This window comes from Petromyzon marinus, chromosome 70 (assembly GCF_048934315.1).
Source record: "Petromyzon marinus isolate PM22_M1 ecotype Great Lakes invasive population chromosome 70, UKy_Petmar_22M1.pri1.0, whole genome shotgun sequence".
Lineage (NCBI taxonomy): Eukaryota > Metazoa > Chordata > Hyperoartia > Petromyzontiformes > Petromyzontidae > Petromyzon > Petromyzon marinus.
The window spans coordinates 3,557,593-3,581,106 of NC_133736.1; the positions used below are offsets into that span (position 1 = coordinate 3,557,593).

Consider the following 23,514-nt stretch of genomic DNA (forward strand, 5'->3'; position numbering starts at 1 on the left):
GAGCTAGTGAGTGAGCTAGTGAGTGAGCCTGTGAGCTCGTGAGCTAGCGAGTTTGTAAGCTAGCGAGCGAGCTAGTGAGTGAGCTAGTGAATTCGTGAGCTAGTGAGTGAGCTAGTGAGCTCGTGAGCTAGCGAGTTTGTAAGCTAGCGAGTGAGCTAGCGAGTGAGCTAGCGAGTGAGCTAGTGAATTCGTGAGCTAGTGAGCTCGTGAGCTAGTGAGTTCGTGACCTAGTGAGCTAGCGAGTGAGCTAGTGAGCTCGCTCGCGAACGAGCGAACGAGTGTCCGCCCCGCATTCGACGGCTTCCCGAGGGACCCGGGGGGTGCCCGATCATCATGCCCAGCGACGGCCTCTGCCCCCTTCAACTGCTGCTGCTGCTGCGACTGCTGATGCTCACGCAGGGAAGCTTAGCGGCAGCGGCGTCGTCATCGTCGTCATCGTCGTCATCGTCGGCATCGTCGGCATTGTCATCGGCCGAGAGCGCACCATCCCGCACGGCACCAGCGCCGCAACCGCAGCCGCGCTCGGCGGCCGCCCGCTTCCTGGCGGAGCTGTCGGGCGGTGGAGTTCGTCGCCTCTGGGTCATCAAGGCGCCCGAGCCGACGGACGGATACTTCCGCCTTATGGAGAGCCTCATGAAGGCGGATGTCTACTGCGAGCTGGCGGAGAGGCACTTCCACCAGCTGGTGTTGTTTGAGAGCGGAGGCGGCGGAGGCGGCGGAGGCGGCGGAGGCGGCGGAGGCGGCGGAGGCGGCGGAGGCGGCGGAGGCGGCGGAGGCGGCGGAGGCGGCGGAGGCGGCGGAGGAACGGACGAGGGGGATGCGAGGATCGGGCACCAAAACGCCGCCGGCGTCTCCCGGCGCATCACGGACGAGGGCCGTGTGGTGCGCGCCGGCGTGAGCGCTGAGCTGGTGCCCAGGCTGCTGTCCTACCTGAACTTTGAGAAGGGCAAGTTCGGCATGCTCCTGCTGCGCAAGAACCTGCAGGTGACCGCGCGACTCTGCAAACGCGCTGCGAGGGAGACGTGCGGAGCGGTGAGGGGAGCGGTTAGCGCGACGCCGCTGCGCCGTGATACCCGGCGGCCCCGGGTTCGATTCGCGCTCACGGCAAACACCGGTGGCGATTCACCGAGCCGGGTCGCGGGCCTCGCCGAGGTCGAGTCGATCTCAAGTGAGTAGCTGGTAGCGGTGTGTAGTCAACATCATCACTGGGGAGACAAAGCCGGCCGGGCGTGGCGCTGGCCACCCACGTGTGCCGTCCCGGCCTTCGTAGGTGGTCGCTAACAGCACTTGCTCCCAACAGTCTGCTGAGGCTACCGCGGCCAATGGGGGCTCTGCATGGCTGCGACGGGGCTGGTAACCCCTCCACCTTGAATTAATTCACCACGAAACCACAAATTAAATATCAAACGAAGCTTGTGCCGGAGGCCTCGGGGGGGACGGGTGCCTATGACGTCTCTTGGCCAACTCACATTTGGCGGAGCCAGGAGACTGAATCTTTACCCTCAGGGCTCCTCCAGAAACAGTAAAAAGCCACTGCTGGTGGCCACGTGAAATATCCGAATGCTCGCTGCGGAGGAGAGGCTGCCACTCCTTTGTCAGGAGCTGGACCGGTACCGCCTGGATCTCTGTGGCATTCAGGAGGTCCGGTGGACCGGCTCTGGCTCCTGCCACCATGAGGGGTGGACAGTCCTCTACTCGGGGCAGGAGACTGCCAAATAACAGGGAGTGGCTCTTCTTCTGAACAACAGAATGAATGGGGCGTGGGAGCGTGGCGGTGAGGTGTGGGAAGCGGTAAGCCCCAGACTACTTTGGGCTCGCCTCCCCATCAACCAGGGGTGAGGAGTGGTGGTCGTGGTTACTTATGCCCCCACTGAAGACGGACATCCGTGGAGGGATGCAGGCAAGGCCGATGAGTCAGATGCCTTTTATAACCTGTCACAGGTGCTAGCTAAAGTGGCCCTTCGGGATAGAGTTATCCTGTTGGGTGACTTCAATGCCCGAGTTGGTCTTGATGCTGGCACCTGGTCTGGAGTGATTGGAGGGCATGGGCCATTTCAGCTCAATAACAATGGTAGGAGGCTGCTAGACATTTGTGCAGCCCATGGGCTTGTAATTACCAACATGCTGTTCCGGCATTGGTGCATCCATACAACATCATAGATGCACGCCGGGTCCAAGCAAGAGCATATTCTGGACTATGTAGTGATGGAACAGCAGATGCGAGCCCATGTCCTTAACACCAGGACCTACCGTGGAGCTGATCTGTCCACTGACCATCGGCTTGTCATCTGTAAGATGTGCCTGCCATTCTTCCACTCCAGTGGTGGGTGTCCATCTAGGACCCCATTCAAACCCAGAGTAGCCTGGTCTGAGTTAGCTGATGAAAGTTGCAAGCGAGAATTGTATCATCGCTTGGAGCTGGGGTTGATGCCTCCTGATGCCGAGGGGACATGGGCGAGGCTTAGGATGTTGTCTCATGCAGCTGCAATGGCTGCTTTGGCTGCTTTGGGTACACAGTGCAGACACTAGGCTGATGGAGGAGGTGTTCTGGCTGGCTGAGAAAAAGCAACAGGCCCACTCCCACCATCTACAGCATCCCACGTCGGTGAATGAGGAGGCTTACCGCAGCCTTCGCTCGGAGGTTCGGAGAGCCGTGAGGCGCTGCAAGGATGAGTGGTGGTTGCGGGATGCTGAGGAGATGGAATCTGCCTCAGTAGCTTGCGATCACAAATCACTATTTCATTCCATCAAAAAGTAACTTGCAGCGCCACACCTATCAACATCCTTAGGGAAAAGAACGGTGATCCGATTTCCGACCCCCAGGAACAGGTTTGCAGATTTGCTGAGCATTTCTGTGAGATCTTGGGGAGGGGAAATCTCTCAGCCTGGAAAAATATCGTAGAGCAAAGTGAGGATGACCCTGCTGAGGCTGCAGTGCCTCAAATATTTGAGGAAGAAGTCACCCCCCGTGAGTGGCTGGCTGAGGTGCCAAACTCTGAGACCAGGAAAAGCACCGGGCAGAGATGATCTCCCAAGCGAAATGCTGAGGGAGGGTGGCATCTGTGTACAGACTGCCCTACATGACATTACAATAGGTATCTGGACCACTGGGCGGATTCCGCAGGATTCGAAGGATGCCCTGTTGGTCTCTCTCTTTAAGAAGGGGGACCGCATAGACTCTACAACTACAGGGGCATCTCACTCCTCAGTGTGCCGGGAATGGTCCTGGCAAGGATTACTCAACATCGCCTTGCCAGGCACGCTGAGGAGAGGCTTGCGGAGCCCCAATGCGGTTTCAGGAAAGGGGCGTTCCTGCACAGACGCCATATTTTCTGTCCGTTGGCTACAGCAGAGGTGTAGGGAATTCCAACAGGACCTACATCTCTGCTTTATTGACCTGATCAAGGCCTATGATACCACCAATAGGCCAGGGCTCTGGGTTGTTCTTCGTGCTTTTGGAGCCCCTGACTCTCTGCTCATGATCATTGAGGACCTTCCGGGAGTCGGCGACATTCCTTGTTCACCTTGGGGTGCGAGAGGGATCTCCTCTGGCGCTTATATTATGGAACATCTTTCACACCGTACGTAGCCAACCGTGCTACGTGTGTGTATGTTGAACTTCTTTCCCACCGTACGTAACCAACCGTGCTACGTGTGTGTGTGTGCCCGTGCGCCCGTGTACGCTTTGACCTTCTTCAGGTGCAGGAGCGGTACCCCTACCCGGTGAGGCTGGAGGCCATCCTGGAGACGGTGGACCGCCTGCCGGCGCGGCGCATCGAGAAGTTACGCCAGCGTGGCTTCGTGGAGCGGTGCAAGGCCGCGGGAGTCGAGGGCCAGGACGGGGGCGGGGGAGCGGGGGGCCGCGGGGATGCCCGCCTCGCGCCAGGCAGACGAGGTGGTCAGCCGGCGGGTCGGCAGGAGGGTCAGCCGGCGGGTAGACAGGAGGGTCAGCCTGCGGGTAGGCAGGAGGGTCAGCCAGCGGGTAGACAGGAGGGTCAGCCAGCGGGTAAGCAGGAGGGTCAGCCTGCAGGTAGACAGGAGGGTCAGCCGGCGGGTAGGCAGGAGGGTCAGCCGGCGGGTAGACAGGAGGGTCAGCCAGCGGGTAGACAGGAGGGTCATCCGGCAGGTCGGCAGGAGGGTCAGCCTGCGGGTAGACAGGAGGGTCAGCCTGCGGGTAGACAGGAGGGTCAGCCTGCAGGTAGACAGGAGGGTCAGCCGGCGGGTAAGCAGGAGGGTCAGCCGGCGGGTAGGCAGGAGGGTCAGCCGGTGGGTAGACAGGAGGGTCAGCCTGCAGGTAGACAGGAGGGTCAGCCGGCGGGTAAGCAGGAGGGTCAGCCGGCGGGTAGGCAGGAGGGTCAGCCGGCGGGTAGGCAGGAGGGTCAGCCGGCGGGTAGACAGGAGGGTCAGCCTGCGGGTAGGCAGGAGGGTCAGCCGGCGGGTAGGCAGGAGGGTCATCCAGTCGGTAGACAGGAGGGTCAGCCGGCGGGTAGACAGGAGGGTCAGCCGGCGGGTAGGCAGGAGGGTCATCCAATGGGAAGACAGAATGGTCAGCCAGTGGGAAAACAGGAGAGCCAGCCAGTGGGTAGACTGAATCTTCAGCCAGTAGGTAGGCAGGAGAGCCAGCCAGTAGGTGGAAAGGAGAGTCAGCCAATGGGCCAACAGAATGGTCAGCCAGTAGGTAGGCACGACAGCCATCCAGTAGGTAGGCAGGAGAGTCAGCCAGTAGGTCGGCAGAATGTTCAGCCAGTAGGTAGGCAGGAGAGCCAGCCAATAGGAAGGCAGGAGAGCCAGCCAATAGGAAGTCAGGAGGGCCACGGCAGCCAGGAGTCCCAGAGCAGGCAACAGGGACAGGAGGAGGAGGAAGAGGAGGAAGAGGAGAAGGTGGCGGAGAGGAAGGAGATGCTGCGCCGGTTGATCATCAGCCGGCTAGAGAGGCTGCGTGGTGCTGCAGGTGGTGGTGATGATGGTGCTGGTGGTGGTGATGGTGCTGGTGGTGCTGGTGGTGCTGGTGCTGGTGGTGGTGCCGGTGGTGGTAACGGCTCACCTATTATCGCAACGCGACCGACAACCACAACAACCACAACAACCGCCGCCACCACCACCACCACCACCACCGCCACCACCACGGCGGTGGCGGCGGCGGTGGCACCGACCCGGGAGGTCGCGACCGCTCCGCCGGCTCCCACCGCGCCCGCTCGGCGTCGCCCGGCGCCCGGCGTCGTCGTCGCCGCGGCGACGACGCCGAGGGCCTCCGACGACGGCCGCGGCGACGGCGAGACCGGGCGGCGCGGGCTCGGGCGAGGCGGCGGTCGCCGGGGCGACGATGGACGACGAGGAGGAGGAGGAGGAGGAGGAGGAGGGGAGGAGGAGGAGGAGGAGCGTGCGGGGCGGCCGGCGGTGTCGTCGTCGTCGTCCGCGGAGTCGGACGTCGGAGGGGGCCCGAGCCGCGGGGGGCACGGCAGCGGGGGGGGGGTCGCGGGAGAGGAGCGGGGGGCGAGCCGGAAGGAGGCGGCACAGCCGGAGGCGACGGAGACGGGCGGCGGGCGACGAGGCGGCGGCGGCGGCGGCGGCGGCGACGAGCGGGTGGACAAGGGGAAGAAGGAGGTGGCGGTGGAGGTGGAGGTGGCGGCGGTGGCAGTGAACAAGAAGGGGGATAAGGGTGGTGGTGGTGGTGGTGGTGGCGGTAGCAGCAGCAGCGGCGGTGGCGGCGGTGGCGGCGGCGGTGGCGGCGGCGGCGGCGGCAAGAGGAAGCCGGCCGCGGGCGTCGCCACCGGCGTCAAGGGCCGAGCCGAGGAGGTGGAGAGACGCACGCCGAGACCGCCACCGCAGGCCAAGCCCGGAGACAGGAGGGCCGGGAAAGGAGGAGGAGGTGGAGGAGGAGGTGGAGGAGGTGGAGGAGGAGGAGGAGGAGGTAAGAAAGCCGCCGCCAAGAAGGAGAAGAAGCGGAAGAAGCCGGAGAGGAAGCCGGCGACACGTTCGCTCCCCGCCTTCCTGCAGCAGTTCCACAACAAGCGGCGACTCCTGGTGAGCGGCTCGCCGCCACCCCCCGTACGGTGTGAAAGAAGTTCAACGCACACCTCCCCACTTGACCCACTTCCCCTGCCCCCACCCCCTGAGTCACCCCCCCCGCCCCCCCCTCTCTCTGGGTCTGTTTTGCATTGGGAAGCTGTTGACGTTGAAAGTCGGGGGCTGTGTCTGAAGATGATGAGTAACACGTGTGTGTGTGCACGTGTGTGTGTGTGTGCACGTGTGTGTGTGTCTGTGTGAGCATGTGTGTGTGTGCACGTGTGTGTGTGTGCACGTGTGTGTGTGTGTGCACGTGTGTGTACGTGTGTGTGTGTGCGCGTGTGTGTGCATGTGTGTGTGTGTGTGCACGTGTGTGTACATGTGTGTGTGTGCGCGTGTGTGTGCATGTGTGTGTGTGTATCTGTGTGTGTGTGTGCATGTGTGTGTGTGTGCATGTGTGTGTGTGTGCACGTGTGTGTGAGCATGTGTGCACGTGTGTGTGTGTGCGCGTGTGTGTGCGTGTGTGTGTGTATCTTTTTGTGTGTGTGTGTGCACGTGTGTGTGCGCGTGTGTGTGCATGTGTGTGTGTGTGTATCTGTGTGGGGAGTGGTGGTGTCGCGGTTAGCGCACTGCACTATGAACCCGGCGACCCGGGTTCGATTCCCGCTCACGGCTAACACCAGTGGCGATTATCTGAGCCGGTCCTGGGCCTCCGCTAGGTCGACTCAGCCTCAAATGAGCACCTGGTGCGGTGTGTAGTAAACATCGCCACTGGGGAAACAAAGGCGGCCGGGCGTGGTGTTGGCTACCCACCCCCTCGTGTGCCACAGCGCCGGTAGCCTTCATAGGGGCACGCTGACAACACTTGCCCAAATAGTCTGTAAGGGGCTACACGGGGGATCTTCGTCTTTGTGTGTATCTCTACACGAGACAATGGCTCTCTGTGTGAGTCTATGGCTCTTCTGTGTGAGTCTATGGGTCTCTTTGTAAGTCTATGGCTCTCTGTGTGAGTCTCTGGGTCTCTCTGTGTGAGGCTATGGGTCTCTGTGTGAGTCTATGGGTTTCTGTGTAAGTCTATGGATCTCTGGGTCTCTGTGTGAGTCTCGGGGTCTCTGTGTGAGTCTCTAGGTCTCTCTGTGAGTCTCTGTGTGAGTCTATGGGTCTCTGTGTAAGTCTATGGGTCTCTGGGTCTCTGTGTGAGTCTCTGGGACTCTCTGTGAGTCTCAGTGTGAGTCTATGGGTCTCTGTGTGAGTCTATGGGTCTCTCTGTGAGTCCATGGGTCTCTGTGTGAGTCTATGGGTCTCTATGTGAGTCTATGGGTCTCTGTGTGAGTCTACGGCTCTCTGTGAGTCTATGGGACTCTGTGTGAGTCTTTGGGTCTCTGTGTGAGTCTATGGGTCTCTGTTCGAGTCTACGGCTCTCTGCATGAGTCAATGGGTCTCTGTGTGAGTCTATGGGTCTCTGTGCGAGTCTATGGGTCTCTGTGTAAGTCTATGGATATCTGTATGAGTCTACTGGTCTCTGTGCGAGTCTACGGGTCTCTGTGTGAGTCTATGGGTCTCTGCGCGTGTCTACGGCTCTCTGTGTGAGTCTATGGGACTCTGTGTGAGTCTATGGGTTTCTGTGCAAGTCTATGGATCTCTGGGTCTCTGTGTGAGTCTCGGGGTCTCTGTGTGAGTCTCTGGGTCCCTCTGTGAGTCTCTGTGAGTCTATGGGTCTCTGTGTAAGTCTATGGGTCTCTGGGTATCTCTGTGAGTCTCAGTGTGAGTCTATGGGTCTCTGTATAAGTTTATGGGTCTCTCTGTGAGTCCATGGGTCTCTGTGTGAGTCTATGGGTTTCTGTGTAAGTCTATGGATCTCGGGGTCTCTGTGTGAGTCTCTGGGTCTCTCTGTGAGTCTCTGTGTGAGTCTATGGGTCTCTGTATAAGTCTATGGGTCTCTGGGTCTCTCTGTGAGTCTCAGTGTGAGTCTATGGGTCTCTGTATGAGTTTATGGGTCTCTGTGTGGGTCTACGGGTCTCTGTGTGAGTCTATGGATCTCTGTGTGAGTCTCTGGGGCTCTCTGTGAGTCCATGGGTCTCTTTGAGTCTATGGGTCTCTGTGTGAGTTTATGGGTCTCTGCGCGTGTCTACGGCTCTCTGTGTGAGTCTATGGGTCTCTGTGTGAGTCTATGGGTTTATGTGTAAGTCTATGGATCTCGGGGTCTCTGTGTGAGTCTCTGGGTCTCTCTGTGAGTCTCTGTGTGAGTCTACGGCTCTCTGTGAGTCTATGGGTCTCTATCTGAGTTTATGGGTCTCTGTGTGAGTCTATGGGTCTCTGTTCGAGTCTACGGCTCTCTGCATGAGTCTATGGGTCTCTGTGTGAGTCTACGGGTCTCTGCGTGAGTCTATGGGTCTATGTGTGACTCTATGGCTCTCTGTGTGAGTCTATGGGTCTCTGTGTGAGTCTATGGGTCTCTGCGTGAGTCTATGGGTCTATGTGTGAGTCTATGACTCTGCGTGAGTCTATGGGTCTCTGTGTAAGTCTATGGGTCTCTGTGCGAATCTGCGGCTCTCTGTGCGAGTCTACGGGTCTCTGTGTGAGTCTACGGCTCTCTGTGTGAGTCTATGGCTCTCTGTGTGAGTCTACGGCTCTCTGTGTGAGTCTACGGGTCTCTGTGCAAGTCTACGGCACTCTGTGAGTCTGTGGGTCTATGTGTGAGTCTATGGGTCTCTGCGTGAGTCTACGGCTCTCTGTGAGTCTACGGGTCTCTGTGTGAGTCTACGGCACTCTGTGAGTCTATGGGTCTCTGTGTGAGTCTACGGCTCTCTGTGTGAGTCTATGACTCTCTGTGAGTCTACGGCTCTCTGTGTGAGTCTATGGCTCTCTGTGTGAGTCGATGGCTCTCTGTGTGAGTCTACGGCTCTCTGTGTGAGTCTACGGCTCTCTGTGTGAGTCTATGGCTCTCTGTGAGTCTACGGCTCTCTGTGTGAGTCTACGGCTCTCTGTGTGAGTCTACGGCTCTCTGTGAGTCTACGGCTCTCTGTGTGAGTCTATGGGTCTCTGTGCGAGTCTACGGCTCTCTGTGAGTCTACGGGTCTCTGTGCGAGTCTATGGGTCTCTGTGTGAGTCTACGGCTCTCTGTGAGTCTACGGCTCTCTGTGTGAGTCTACGGCTCTCGGTGCGAGTCTACGGCTCTCTGTGTGAGTCTACGGCTCTCTGTGAGTCTACGGCTCTCTGTGTGAGTCTACGGCTCTCTGTGTGAGTCTATGGCTCTCTGTGAGTCTACGGCTCTCTGTGTGAGTCTACGGCTCTCTGTGAGTCCACGGGTCTCTGTGCGAGTCTATGGGTCTCTGTGTGAGTTTATGGGTCTCTGCGTGAGTCTACGGCTCTCTGTGAATCTACGGGTCTCTGTGTGAGTCTACGGAACTCTGTGAGTCTATGGGTCTCTGTGTGAGTCTACGGCTCTCTGTGTGAGTCTATGACTCTCTGTGAGTCTACGGCTCTCTGTGTGAGTCTATGGCTCTCTGTGTGAGTCTATGGCTCTCTGTGTGAGTCTACGGCTCTCTGTGTGAGTCTATGGGTCTCTGTGAGTCTACGGCTCTCTGTGTGAGTCTATGGCTCTCTGTGTGAGTCTACGGCTCTCTGTGTGAGTCTACGGCTCTCTGTGTGAGTCTACGGCTCTCTGTGAGTCTACGGCTCTCTGTGTGAGTCTATGGGTCTCTGTGCGAGTCTACGGCTCTCTGTGAGTCTACGGGTCTCTGTGCGAGTCTATGGGTCTCTGTGTGAGTCTACGGCTCTCTGTGAGTCTACGGCTCTCTGTGTGAGTCTACGGCTCTCTGTGCGAGTCTACGGCTCTCTTTGTGAGTCTACGGCTCTCTGTGAGTCTACGGCTCTCTGTGTGAGTCCACGGCTCTCTGTGTGAGTCTATGGCTCTCTGTGAGTCTACGGCTCTCTGTGTGAGTCTACGGCTCTCTGTGAGTCCACGGGTCTCTGTGCGAGTCTATGGGTCTCTGTGTGAGTCTACGGCTCTCTGTGAGTCTACGGCTCTCTGTGCGAGTCTACGGCTCTCTGTGTGAGTCTACGGCTCTCTGTGAGTCTACGGCTCTCTGTGTGAGTCTACGGCTCTCTGTGTGAGTCTATGGCTCTCTGTGAGTCTACGGCTCTCTGTGTGAGTCTATGGCTCTCTGTGCGAGTCTACGGCTCTCTGTGAGTCTACGGCTCTCTGTGTGAGTCTATGGGTCTCTGTGAGTCTACGGCTCTCTGTGTGAGTCTACGGCTCTCTGTGTGAGTCTACGGCTCTGTGTGAGTCTACGGCTCTCTGTGTGAGTCTACGGCTCTCTGTGTGAGTCTACGGCTCTCTGTGTGAGTCTATGGCTCTCTGTGAGTCTACGGCTCTCTGTGTGAGTCTACGGCTCTCTGTGTGAGTCTACGGCTCTCTGTGTGAGTCTATGGCTCTCTGTGTGTGTCTACGGCTCTCTGTGTGAGTCTACGGGTCTCTGTGCAAGTCTACGGCACTCTGTGAGTCTGTGGGTCTCTGTGTGAGTCTATGGGTCTCTGCGTGAGTCTACGGCTCTCTGTGAGTCTACGGGTCTCTGTGTGAGTCTACGGCACTCTGTGAGTCTATGGGTCTCTGTGTGAGTCTACGGCTCTCTGTGTGAGTCTATGACTCTCTGTGAGTCTACGGCTCTCTGTGTGAGTCTACGGCTCTCTGTGTGAGTCTACGGCTCTCTGTGTGAGTCTACGGCTCTCTGTGTGAGTCTACGGCTCTCTGTGTGAGTCTACGGCTCTCTGTGTGAGTCTACGGCTCTCTGTGTGAGTCTATGGGGTCTCTGTGAGTCTACGGCTCTCTGTGTGAGTCTACGGCTCTCTGTGTGAGTTTACGGCTCTGTGTGAGTCTACGGCTCTCTGTGTGAGTCTACGGCTCTCTGTGTGAGTCTACGGCTCTCTGTGTGAGTCTATGGCTCTCTGTGTGAGTCTACGGCTCTCCGTGTGAGTCTACGGCTCTCTGTGTGAGTCTACGGCTCTCTGTGTGAGTCTATGGCTCTCTGTGAGTCTACGGCTCTCTGTGTGAGTCTACGGCTCTCTGTGAGTCCACGGGTCTCTGTGCGAGTCTATGGGTCTCTGTGTGAGTCTACGGCTCTCTGTGAGTCTACGGCTCTCTGTGTGAGTCTACGGCTCTCTGTGCGAGTCTACGGCTCTCCGTGTGAGTCTACGGCTCTCTGTGAGTCTACGGCTCTCTGTGTGAGTCTACGGCTCTCTGTGTGAGTCTATGGCTCTCTGTGAGTCTACGGCTCTCTGTGTGAGTCTACGGCTCTCTGTGCGAGTCTACGGCTCTCTGTGAGTCTACGGCTCTCTGTGTGAGTCTATGGGTCTCTGTGAGTCTACGGCTCTCTGTGTGAGTCTACGGCTCTGTGTGAGTCTACGGCTCTCTGTGTGAGTCTATGGCTCTCTGTGTGAGTCTACGGCACTCTGTGTGAGTCTATGGCTCTCTGTGAGTCTACGGCTCTCTGTGTGAGTCTACGGCTCTCTGTGTGAGTCTACGGCTCTCTGTGTGAGTCTACGGCTCTCTGTGTGAGTCTATGGCTCTCTGTGTGTGTCTACGGCTCTCTGTGTGAGTCTACGGGTCTCTGTGCAAGTCTACGGCACTCTGTGAGTCTTTGGGTATCTGTGTGAGTCTATGGGTCTCTGCGTGAGTCTACGGCTCTCTGTGAGTCTACGGGTCTCTGTGTGAGTCTACGGCTCTCTGTGTGAGTCTATGACTCTCTGTGAGTCTACGGCTCTCTGTGTGAGTCTATGGCACTCTGTGAGTCTATGGCTCTCTGTGAGTCTACGGCTCTCTGTGTGAGTCTACGGCTCTCTGTGTGAGTCTACGGCTCTCTGTGTGAGTCTATGGCTCTCTGTGAGTCTACGGCTCTCTGTGTGAGTCTATGGCTCTCTGTGTGAGTCTACGGCTCTCTGTGTGAGTCTACGGCTCTCTGTGTGAGTCTACGGCTCTCTGTGTGAGTCTATGGGGTCTCTGTGAGTCTACGGCTCTCTGTGTGAGTCTACGGCTCTCTGTGTGAGTCTACGGCTCTGTGTGAGTCTACGGCTCTCTGTGTGAGTCTACGGCTCTCTGTGTGAGTCTACGGCTCTCTGTGTGAGTCTATGGCTCTCTGTGTGAGTCTACGGCTCTCTGTGTGAGTCTACCGCTCTCTGTGCGAGTCTACGGCTCTCTGTGTGTCTATAGGTCTCTGTGCGAGTCTATGGGTCTCTGTGTGAGTCTATAGGTCTCTGTGTGAGTCTCTGTGTGAGTCTACGGCTCACTGTGCGAGTCTACGGCTCTCTGTTCGAGTCTACGGCTCTCTGTGCGAGTCTCTGTGTGAGTCTATGGGTCTCTGTGTGAATCTACGGCTCTCTGTGTGAGTCTATGGGTCTCTGTGTGAGTCTATGGGTCTCTGTGTGGGTCTGTGGGTCTCTGTGAGTCTACGGCTCTCTGTGTGAGTCTACGGCTCTCTGTGTGAGTCTACGGCTCTCTGTGTGAGTCTATGGCTCTCTGTGTGAGTCTACGGCTCTCTGTGTGAGTCTACGGCTCTCTGTGTGAGTCTACCGCTCTCTGTGCGAGTCTACGGCTCTCTGTGTGAGTCTATAGGTCTCTGTGCGAGTCTATGGGCCTCTGTGTGAGTCTATAGGTCTCTGTGTGAGTCTCTGTGTGAGTCTACGGCTCTCTGTGCGAGTCTATGGGTCTCTGTGTGAGTCTATAGGTCTCTGTGTGAGTCTCTGTGTGAGTCTACGGCTCTCTGTGCGAGTCTATGGGTCTCTGTGTGAGTCTATAGGTCTCTGTGTGAGTCTCTGTGTGAGTCTACGGCTCTCTGTGCGAGTCTATGGGTCTCTGTGTGAGTCTATAGGTCTCTGTGTGAGTCTCTGTGTGAGTCTACGGCTCTCTGTGCGAGTCTACGGCACTCTGTGCGACTCCACTGCATCTCTCGCTGCGCGATTGCCGTAACGTCGTCGCCCCCCGCCCGCCTCTCTCCGGCGTGTTCCTCCGGCAGCTGCTGACCGCCCCGAGCGAGCGCAGTGCCATGTACACGCAGCAGCGTGACGAGTACCTGGAACACGTGTGCCGGATGGCCCTTCGCAAGATCACCATCCTCACCATGATCGGCAACCTCACCTCCAGTTCCTTCAGGATGGACCACTACCAGATGGGTGGGCGCGGCGGCGTGTAAACCGCGCGGCGTGAAACACTTTGACGTGAACAACTTTGACGTGAACAACTTTGATGTGAACAACTTGACATGAACCACTTGACGTGAACAACTTGACATGAACAACTTGACATGAACAACTTGACATGAACAACTTGACATGAACAACTTTGACGTGAACAACTTGACATGAACAACTTGACATGAACAACTTGACGTGAACAACTTGACATGAACAACTTTGACGTGAACAACTTGACGTGAACAACTTTGACGTGAACAATTTTGACGTGAACAACTTGACATGAACAACTTGACATGAACAACTTCACATGAACAACTTGACGTGAACAACTTGACATGAACAACTTGACATGAACCACTTGACGTGAACAACTTGACGTGAACAACTTGACGTGAAGCACTTGACATGAACAACTTTGACGTGAACAACTTGACGTGAACAACTTGACATGAACAACTTGACGTGAACAACTTTGATGTGAACAACTTGACATGAACAACTTGACGTGAACAACTTGACATGAACAACTTGGCATGAACAACTTGACATGAACCACTTGACATGAACAACTTGACATGAACCACTTGACGTGAACAACTTGACATGAACAACTTGACATAAACAACTTGACATGAACAACTTTGACGAGAACCACGTGACATGAACAACTTGACGTGAACAACTTGACGTGAACAACTTGAAAAGAACCACTTGACATGAACAACTTGACATGAACAACTTGACATGAACAACTTTGACATGAACAACTTGACGTGAACAACTTGACGTGAACCACTTGACGTGAACAACTTGACTTGAACAACTTGACGTGAACAACTTGACGTGAACAACTTGACTTGAACAACTTGACGTGAACAACTTGACATGAACAACTTGGCATGAACAACTTTACATGAACAACTTTACATGAACAACTTGACATGAACAACTTGACATGAACAACTTGACATGAACAACTTGATTTGAACAACTTGACATGAACAACTTGACATGAACAACTTGACATGAACAACTTGACGTGAACAACTTGACGTGAACCACGTGACGTGAACAACTTGACGTGAACCAATTGACGTGAACAACTTGACATGAACAACTTGACATGAACAACTTGACGTGAACAACTTGACGTGAACAACTTGACGTGAACAACTTGACGTGAACAACTTGGCATGAACAACTTGACATGAACAACTTGACATGAACAACTTGACATGAACAACTTGACGTGAACAACTTGACATGAACAACTTGACGTGAACAACTTGACATGAACAACTTGACATGAACAACTTGACGTGAACAACTTGACGTGAACAACTTTGACGTGAACCACGTGACATGAACAACTTGACATGAACAACTTGACATGAACAACTTGACATGAACAACTTTGACGTGAACCACGTGACATGAACAACTTGACATGAACAACTTGACATGAACAACTTGACATGAACCACTTGACATGAACAACTTGACGTGAACATCTTGACGTGAACAACTTGACTTGAACAACTTGACGTGAACAACTTGACATGAACAACTTGACATGAACAACTTTGACGTGAACCACGTGACATGAACAACTTGACATGAACAACTTGACATGAACAACTTGACATAAACAACTTGACATGAACAACTTGACGTGAACAACTTGATGTGAACAACTTTACATGAACAACTTGACATGAACAACTTGACATGAGCAACTTGACATGAACAACTTCACATGAACAACTTGACATGAACCACTTGACGTGAACAACTTGACGTGAACCACGTGACGTGAACAACTTGACATGAACAACTTGACATGAACAACTTGACGTGAACAACTTGACGTGAACAACTTGACGTGAACAACTTGACGTGAACAACTTGACGTGAACCACTTGACATGAACCACTGGACGTGAACCACGTGACGTGAACAACTTGACATGAACCACTTGACATGAACCACTTGACGTGAACCACGTGACGTGAACAACTTGACATGAACAACTTGACGTGAACAACTTGACATGAACAACTTGACGTGAACAACTTGACATGAACAACTTGACATGAACCACTTGATATAAACCACGTGACATAAACTACGTAGCATAGACCACTTGCATGTACGTACACACACACAATCTACGTACACGCACACAATGTACGTACACACACAATCTATGTACACACGTCGGTGAATGCCGGTGATTGCCGGTGATCGTCGGTGATTGTCGGTGAATTCCGGTGATTATCGGTGATCGTCGGTTATCGTCGGTGATTGTCGGTGATCGTCGGTTATCGTCGGTGATTATCGGTGATCGTCGGTTATCGTCGGTGATTATCGGTGATCGTCGGTGATCGCCGGTGATCGTCGGTGATTGTCGGTGATTCTTGGTGATCGTCGGTGATCGTCGGTGATCGTCAGTGATCGTCGGTGATCGTCGGTGATCGTCGGAGATCGTCGGTGAACGTCGGTGATCGTCGGTGATTGTCGGTGGTCGTCGGTGATTGTTGGTGATTGTTGGTGATTGTCGGTGAATTCCGGTGATTGGCAATGATCGTCGCTTTCCCCTTCCGCGGCAGAGAACGAGAAGTCCCTGCGGATCAGCGAGGGGCTTCCCTCCGACCTCGTGGTGGAGCTGCGCAAGGAGTTTGGGATGACCTACAACCACTTCTTCATGGTGCTCACCGACCTTGACATGAAGGTCAAGGTACGCGCGGTGTGACGGTGGTGGTGGCGGTGGCGATGGTGGTGGTGGCGGCGATGGTGGTGGTGGTGACGGTGGTGGTGGCGACGGTGGTGGTGGCGACAGTGGTGATGGTGGTGGTGGTGATGGTGGTGGTGGTGGCGACGGTGGTGGTGGTGGTGGTGGTGACGGTGGTGGTGGTGGCGATGGTGGTGGTGGTGGCGACGGTGGTCACGGTCCTGGGTCCAGAGCATGTCATCAACCCCCACTCATCACGTGTCCACCCCTCCCTGATCACGTGTCAACCCAACCCCCCTGATCACGTGTCCTCCACCCCCCCTGACCACGTGTCCACCCCCCTTAACCACATGTCCACCCCCCCCCCGACCACGTGTCCACCCCCCTGACCACGTGTCCACCCCCCTGACCACGTGTCCACCCCCCTGACCACGTGTCCACCCCCATGACCACGTGTCCACCCCCCTGACCACGTGTCCACCCCCCCCCGACCACGTGTCCACCCCCCCTGACCACGTGTCCACCCCCCTGACCACGTGTCCACCCCCCCTGACCACGTGTCCACCCCCTAAGCAATACTACGAGGTGCCGATCGCGATGCCCGCCGTCTTTGCGCTGGTGGACACCTTCCCCTCGCGCCTGCGGGAGATGGAGCGCCAGAAGCGTGAGGGCACCGCCTGCGCCCAGGAGGACCGCCCCCGCTCCCTCGAGAACTTCCTCGCCCGGTGAGCCCCTCGGCCCGGTGAGCCTCTCGCCCCGGTGAGCCCCTCGGCCCGGTGAGCCCCTCGGCCCGGTGAGCCCCTCGCCCCGGTGAGCCCCTCGCCCCGGTGAGCCCCTGGCCCGGTGAGCCCCTGAGCCCCGGTGAGCCCCTGGCCCGGTGAGCCCCTGGCCCCGGTGAGCCCCTCGCCCCGGTGAGCCCCTGGCCCGGTGAGCCCCTGAGCCCCGGTGAGCCCCTGGCCCGGTGAGCCCCTGGCCCGGTGAGCCCCTGAGCCCCGGTGAGCCCCTGGCCCGGTGAGCCCCTGGCCCCGGTGAGCCCCTCGCCCCGGTGAGCCCCTGGCCCGGTGAGCCCCTGAGCCCCGGTGAGCCCCTGGCCCGGTGAGCCTCGGTCCGGCGGCGGATGGAGCCAAGGTCGCCCCCGGGGCCGAGCGAGGGGTCGCCGGTTGTCTACGCCTTGAACTCTTCACCTTGGCCGCGTGTGGTCACGCTGTGACGCATCACGGCGTCCAGGAGATGTTGACCACCTCGCCTGAGATGTTGACTACCTCGCCTGGTGTGCAGGAGGTCGTGGATTCAATCCCGACCCTGACGACGCCTGCTGCTGCTGTATATGTGGAGTTTGCGTGTCTCTCATCATCATCACGGTGTCCAGGAGATGTTGACTACCTCGCCTGGTGTACAGGAGGTCGTGGGTTCCATCCCGACCCTGACGATGCCCGCTGCTGTATATTTGAAGTTTGTGTCTCTCAACATCATCATCATCATCACGGTGGCTAGGAGATGTTGACTACCTCGCCTGGTGTGCAGGAGGTCGTGGATTCGATCCTGACCCCTGCACATGTAGAATCAACGTCACGTGTTCACAGTATTTCGCTGCTATCAATTTCATCGTGATGATCAGCCACTCCGTGTGTCTCTGTGTGTGTGTTGAACTTCTTTCACACCGTACGTAGCCACCCGTGCTGTGTGTTGAACTTCTTTCACACCGTACATAGCCAACCGTGCTGTGTGTGTGTGTTGAACTTCTTTCACACCGTACGTGGGCCCCGACAGATTCCGCTGGCGCCGTCGTCTCTTTGTGATCTCGAGCCCCTCGGACGAGGACTGGAGCTACCAGCAGCAGCTGTACTCACTCAGCGGCCAGGCCTGCAACCTCGGTATACAGTGGGCGACCGCCACCACACTCGCTCACTCACTCGCTCGCTAGCTAGCTAGCTCACTCGCTCACTCTCTCACTCACACACTCACTCCTTCACTCACTCACTGCCTCGCTCGCTCTCTCACTCGCTCCCTCGCTCGCTCACTCGCTCGCTCGCTCACTCACTGCCTCGCTCACTCACTCACTCCCTCACTCAATCCTTCACTCGCTCCCTCACTCGCTCCCTCACTCACTCCCCCACTCACTCCTTCACTCGCTCGCTCACTCACTGCCTCGCTCCCTCACTCGCTCCTTCACTCGCTCCCTCACTCACTCCCTCACTCGCTCCCTCACTCGTTCCCTCGCTCGCGAACTCGCTAACACACACACCGCCACACACACACAACAACAACAACCGCCATTCGCCACTAAGTGGCGGTGATGTGACCACGACGCTTGTGCCAGGCCATGTGCACCTTCAGGCCACGTGAAGTGTCAAACGCCCGCTGGCAGGAGGTCACGGGGCAGACCCAGGTGCCACGGGTCAACTGACTGAGATGACTGAGATGACTGGCTGATGCACCACCTGTGCCCCCTCCTGTAACAACTTGCTGTGCTTTAGCCACCCGGCGCTCCGCTCGTTGTTGTGATCGTCACTCCTCCGCCCTCCGTTGTTGTTGGAGGGCGACTGCCTCCAACTGCCCAGTAGCAGCGTCACTCCACCTCTTTTCTAGCCCGTGCCGCGCCTGTTTAGCCCCCTCGATCCGGCCGAACAAAAGCTGTTTAGGCATGTGGTGGCTGGGCATGCGGGCTACATGACCCAGCCAACAGAGCCTTGCCTGCCAGAGGAGTTCACTGATGGGACTTTGCCCAGATCTTTCAAGGATTTGTGAGCTCCTCACACAATCCAGCCTGGTTAACCCAGGATGGATCGTAGGCAGGCCAGCCTAAATGTTTCTAACCGGCGAAGATGTTCCATTAGGGGGGTCCACGTTTCCCAAGCGTAGAGAAGAGAGGAAATGACCGTGGCCGAGAAGACCTGAAGCTTAGTGCGGAGCGACAGACCAGGTAGCTTCCACACAGCGTTACGCAACCGATGAAAAGATATTGTCGCTCGACTGATTCGGAGTGAGACCTCTGCTGCTAAACTGGAGCCGGTCATTAGCACACTGCCCAGGTATGGGAAACTCTCCACTCTCTCCACAACTGCCCCATCACCCATTGGGAGTTGTGGGGGTGGGGTGTCCGATGATACAAAATACCCAGGCAGGTGCTTAGTTTTGGTGGGGCTGATGGTAAGGCCCCATCTCTTAGTGGCACGCTCCAGTCTCAGCAGCAGTGTCTCCAACTCTTCCTCTAAATGAGCAGCTATTACCAAATCATCGGCATACATAACGTGGTTGAGCAATAGGGGGCCATCCCTTGACCACACCCGGGCATCGATCAGCCTCCCATTATATCTGTACCAAATGGAGATTCCCCCGGTACAGCTATTGAAGGCTTCATGAACTACATGGTCAAAATAGATGTTAAATAATGTGGGAGCCAGAGGACATCCCTGTCGCACCCCAAGGTCTACAGGGAATGGCTCTGACTCCCGGCCACGTAGTTTTACCCGGGCTCGCTCACCATCATGAAGGTCCTTAATGATCATGAGCAGAGGGTCAGGGACTCCAAAAGCACGAAAAACAACCCAGAGCCCAGGCCTACTGATGGTATCATAAGCCTTGACCAGGTAAATAAAGCAGAGATGTAGGTCTTGCTGGAATTCCCTACACCTCTGCTGTAGCTTACGGACAGAAAATATGGCATCTGTGCAGGACCGCCCTTTCCTGAAACCGCATTGGGGCTCCGCAAGCCTCTCCTCAGCGTGCCTGGCAAGGCGATGTTGAATAATCCTTGCCAGGACCTTTCCCGGCACACTGAGAAGTGAGATGCCCCTGTAGTTGTTACCGTCTGTGCGGTCCCCCTTCTTAAAGAGAGGGGCCACCAGGGCATCCTTCCAATCCTGTGGAACCCGTCCAGTGGTCCAGACTGTTGTTATGATGTCATACAGGCCAGTCTGTGCACAAACGCCACCCTCCCTCAGCATTTCGCTTGGGAGATCATCTCTGCCCGCTGCCTTTCCTGGTCTCAGACTCCGGATCGTCCTCATAACTTCCTCAACAGATGACACCTCAGCCAGCCACTCACAGGGGTGACTTCCAATATTTGAGGCACCGCAGCCTCAGCAGGGTCATCCCCACTTTTTGTCACGGTGTTTTCCTGGCTGAGGGATTTCCCCTCCCCCAGGACCTCACAGAAATGCTCAGCAAATCTGCAAACCTGTTCCTGGGGGTCGGAGATTGGATCACCGTTTTTTCCCCTAATGATGGTAATAGGTGTGGCGCTGCAGGTTACTTTTTGATGGAGTTAAATAGAGATTTGTGATCGCGGGCCACTGAGGCAGATTCCATCTCCCCAGCAACCCGCGACCACCACCCATCCTTGCAGCGCCTCGCGGCTCTCCCAACCTCCGAGCGAAGGCTGCGGTAAGCCTCCTCATTCTCTGACGTGGGGTTCTGTAGCCGATGGCAGTGGGCCTGTCGCTTTTTCTCAACCATCCTGAACACCTCCTCTGTCAGCCAGGTTCTCTGGGGAGGTCTGGACCGCGTACCCAAAGCAACCATTGCAGCTGCATGAGTCAGTCCTAAATCTCGCCCTTTTACCCCTCGACATCAGGAGGAGTGGGGGACGATGCCAACCCCAGCTGCAAGCGATGATGAAATTCTCGCTTGCAACTTTCATCAGATAACTGAGACCAGGCCATTTTAGTTTGGAATGGGGTCCTGGGTGTACACCCACCACCAGAGTGGAAGAATGGCAGGCGTATCTTACAGATGACTAGTCGATGGTCAGAGGGCAGATCAGCTCCACGGTAGTCCTGGTGACAAGGACATGGGCTCGCATCCACTGGTCCATCACTATGTAGTCCAGCAGATGTTCTTGCTTGGACCCGGCATGCATCCATTATGTTGTGTGGATGCGCCGATGCCAGAACAGTGTGTTGGTAATTACAAGCACATGGGCTGCACAAAAATCTAGCAGCCTCCTACCGTTGTTATTGAGCTGATCTGGCCCATGCCCTCCAATCACTCCAGACCAGGTGCCAGCATCATGACCAACTCGGGCAGTCACCCAACAAGATGACTCTATCCCGAGGGGCCACTTTAGCCAGCACCTGTGACAGGAGGACATAGAAGGCATCTGACTCATCGGCTTTGCCTGCATCCCTCCACAGATGTTCGTCTTCAGTGGGGGCATAAGTAACCACGACCACCACTCCTCACCTCCGGTTGATGGGAAGGCGAGCCCAAAGTAGCCTGGGGCTTACCGCTTCCCACACCTCACCGCCACGCTCCCACACCCCATTCATTCTTTTGTTCAAAAGAAGAGCCACTCCCTGTTGTTTGGCAGTCTGCTGCCCCGAGTAGAGGACTGTCCACCCCTCATGGTGGCAGGAGCCAGAACCGGTCCACCGGACCTCCTGAATGCCATAGAGATCCAGGCGGTACCGGTCCAGCTCCCGACAGAGGAGTGGCAGCCTCTCCTCCGCAGTGAGCGTTCGAACATTCCACATAGCCACACGAAGTAGATTTTCGTTGTTTCTGGAGGAGCCCCGAGAGTAGAGATTCAATCTCCTGGCTCCGCCAATTGGGGTTTGGCCAGGAGACGTCATAGACGCCTGTTCCCCCGGGGCCTCCGGCAAAAGCTTATTAGTTATATATTTTAGACGTGGTTTAGTGGTAATTAATTGAAGGTGGAGGGGTTACCAGCCCCTCGCACCCGTCCAGAGCCCCCCGTTTAGCCACTGTGGTGGTCACAGATGCCATGAGGGGAGGAGCCAATCGGAATTGGCCCTCCCCCCACAGCACTGTCCACGACAGAGTTGCCCGTCTGGCACCGCGAGGAGGTAGGGGGTTGTTTTGCCGGACACACACACTGACACACTGACACACACCGCCACACACCGACACAAAGACAAAGATTTCCCATCTACTGTATGTGTGTATCTTCAACTTTTTTCACACCGCACACACACACACAAAGAAAGAGATCCCCCTTGTAGCCTCTAACAGGCTGTAGGGGCAAGTGCTGTTAGCGAGCAGCGCCTGTGAAGGCTACCGGCGCTGTGGCACACAATGGGGGTGTGTGGCCAGCACCACGCCCGGCCGCCTTTGTCTCCCCAATTGCTCATTTAAGGCTGAGTCGACCTAGGGGAAGGCCGAATAGCGGTTAAGGTAATCGTAGAGTGTGTGGCCTAATCTCCATCTATTCCATCTCAGCCCCTCCTACGGCAGAGTGTGTGGACTAATCTCCAACTGTTCCATCTCACTCCCTCCTACAGCAGAGTGCGTGGACTAATCTCCATCTGTTCCATCTCATTCCCTCCTACAGCAGAGTGTGTGGACTAATCTCCATCTGTTCCATCTCCCTTCAACAGCAGAGTGCGTGGACTAATCTCCATCTGTTCCATCTCACTCCCTCCTACAGCAGAGTGTGTGGACTAATCGCCATCTGTTCCATCTCCCTTCAACAGCAGAGTGCGTGGACTAATCTCCATCTGTTCCATCTCACTCCCTCCTACAGCAAAGTGCGTGGATTAATCTCCATCTGTTCCATCTCACTCACTCCTACAGCAGAGTGTGTGGACTAATCTCCATCTATTCCTTCTCACTCCCTCCTACAGCAGAGTGTGTGGACTAATCTCCATCTGTTCCATCTCACTCCCTCCTACAGCAGAGTGTGTGGACTAATCTCCATCTGTTCCTTCTCACTCCCTCCTACAGCAGCAGAGTGTGTGGACAAATCTCCATCTGTTCCATCTCACTCCCTCCTACAGCAGAGTGTGTGGACTAATCTCCATCTGTTCCATCTCGCTCTCTCCTACAACAGAGTGTGTGGACTAATCTCCATCTGTTGCATCTTGCTCCCTCCTACAACAGAGTGTGTGGACTAATCTCCATCTGTTCCATCTCACTCCCTCCTACAGCAGAGTGTGTGGACTAATCTCCATCTGTTCCTTCTCACTCCCTCCTACAGCAGCAGAGTGTGTGGACTAATCTCCATCTGTTCCATCTCACTCCCTCCTCCAGCAGCAGAGTGTGTGTGGACTAATCTCCATCTGTTCCATCTCACTCCCTCCTACAGCAGAGTGTGTGGACTAATCTCCATCTGTTCCATCTCACTCCCTTCTACAGCAGAGTGTGTGGACTAATCTCCATCTGTTCCATCTCACTCCCTCCTACAGCAGCAGAGTGTGCGTGGACTAATCTCCATCTGTTCCATCTCACTCCCTCCTACAGCAGCAGAGTGTGCGTGGACTAATCTCCATCTTTTCCATCTCACTCCCTCCTACAGCAGCAGAGTGTGTGGACTAATCTCCATCTGTTCCATCTCACTCCCTCCTACAGCAGAGTGTGTGGACTAATCTCCATCTGTTCCATCTCACTCCCTCCTACAGCAGAGTGTGTGGACTAATCTCCATCTGTTCCATCTCACTCCCTCGTACAGCAGAAGAGTGTGGACTAATCTCCATCTGTCCCTTCTGTACAACGGGCTGTTGATCTGTGCTGACGAGTCCTAACGGGGGCCCACCCGGCCCTCCCTGCCGTGTGCAGGCCTGCGTCACATCGCCATCCTCAAGCTGCTGGGGCTGAACGCGGACGCGGGTGGCGTAGTTGAGCTCTAC

The 23,514-nt window shown here is 56.1% G+C and overlaps 1 protein-coding gene across 1 annotated transcript in view; it reads left to right on the plus strand.

Moving 5' to 3' along the window:
• Window positions 1-333: 333 nt before the first annotated feature.
• Window positions 334-23,514, plus strand: part of LOC116957126 (uncharacterized) — a 27,110-nt gene continuing 3,929 nt past the window's right edge. Inside the window, exons 1-8 of the mRNA XM_076055254.1 lie at window positions 334-984; window positions 3,700-5,334; window positions 5,422-6,024; window positions 13,017-13,173; window positions 15,807-15,934; window positions 16,502-16,653; window positions 17,699-17,802; window positions 23,444-23,514. The exon at window positions 23,444-23,514 is cut by the window's right edge and continues 10 nt beyond it. Of these exons, the coding sequence (XP_075911369.1) occupies window positions 334-984; window positions 3,700-5,334; window positions 5,422-6,024; window positions 13,017-13,173; window positions 15,807-15,934; window positions 16,502-16,653; window positions 17,699-17,802; window positions 23,444-23,514 (3,501 nt within the window). The remainder of the gene's footprint in view (window positions 985-3,699; window positions 5,335-5,421; window positions 6,025-13,016; window positions 13,174-15,806; window positions 15,935-16,501; window positions 16,654-17,698; window positions 17,803-23,443) is intronic.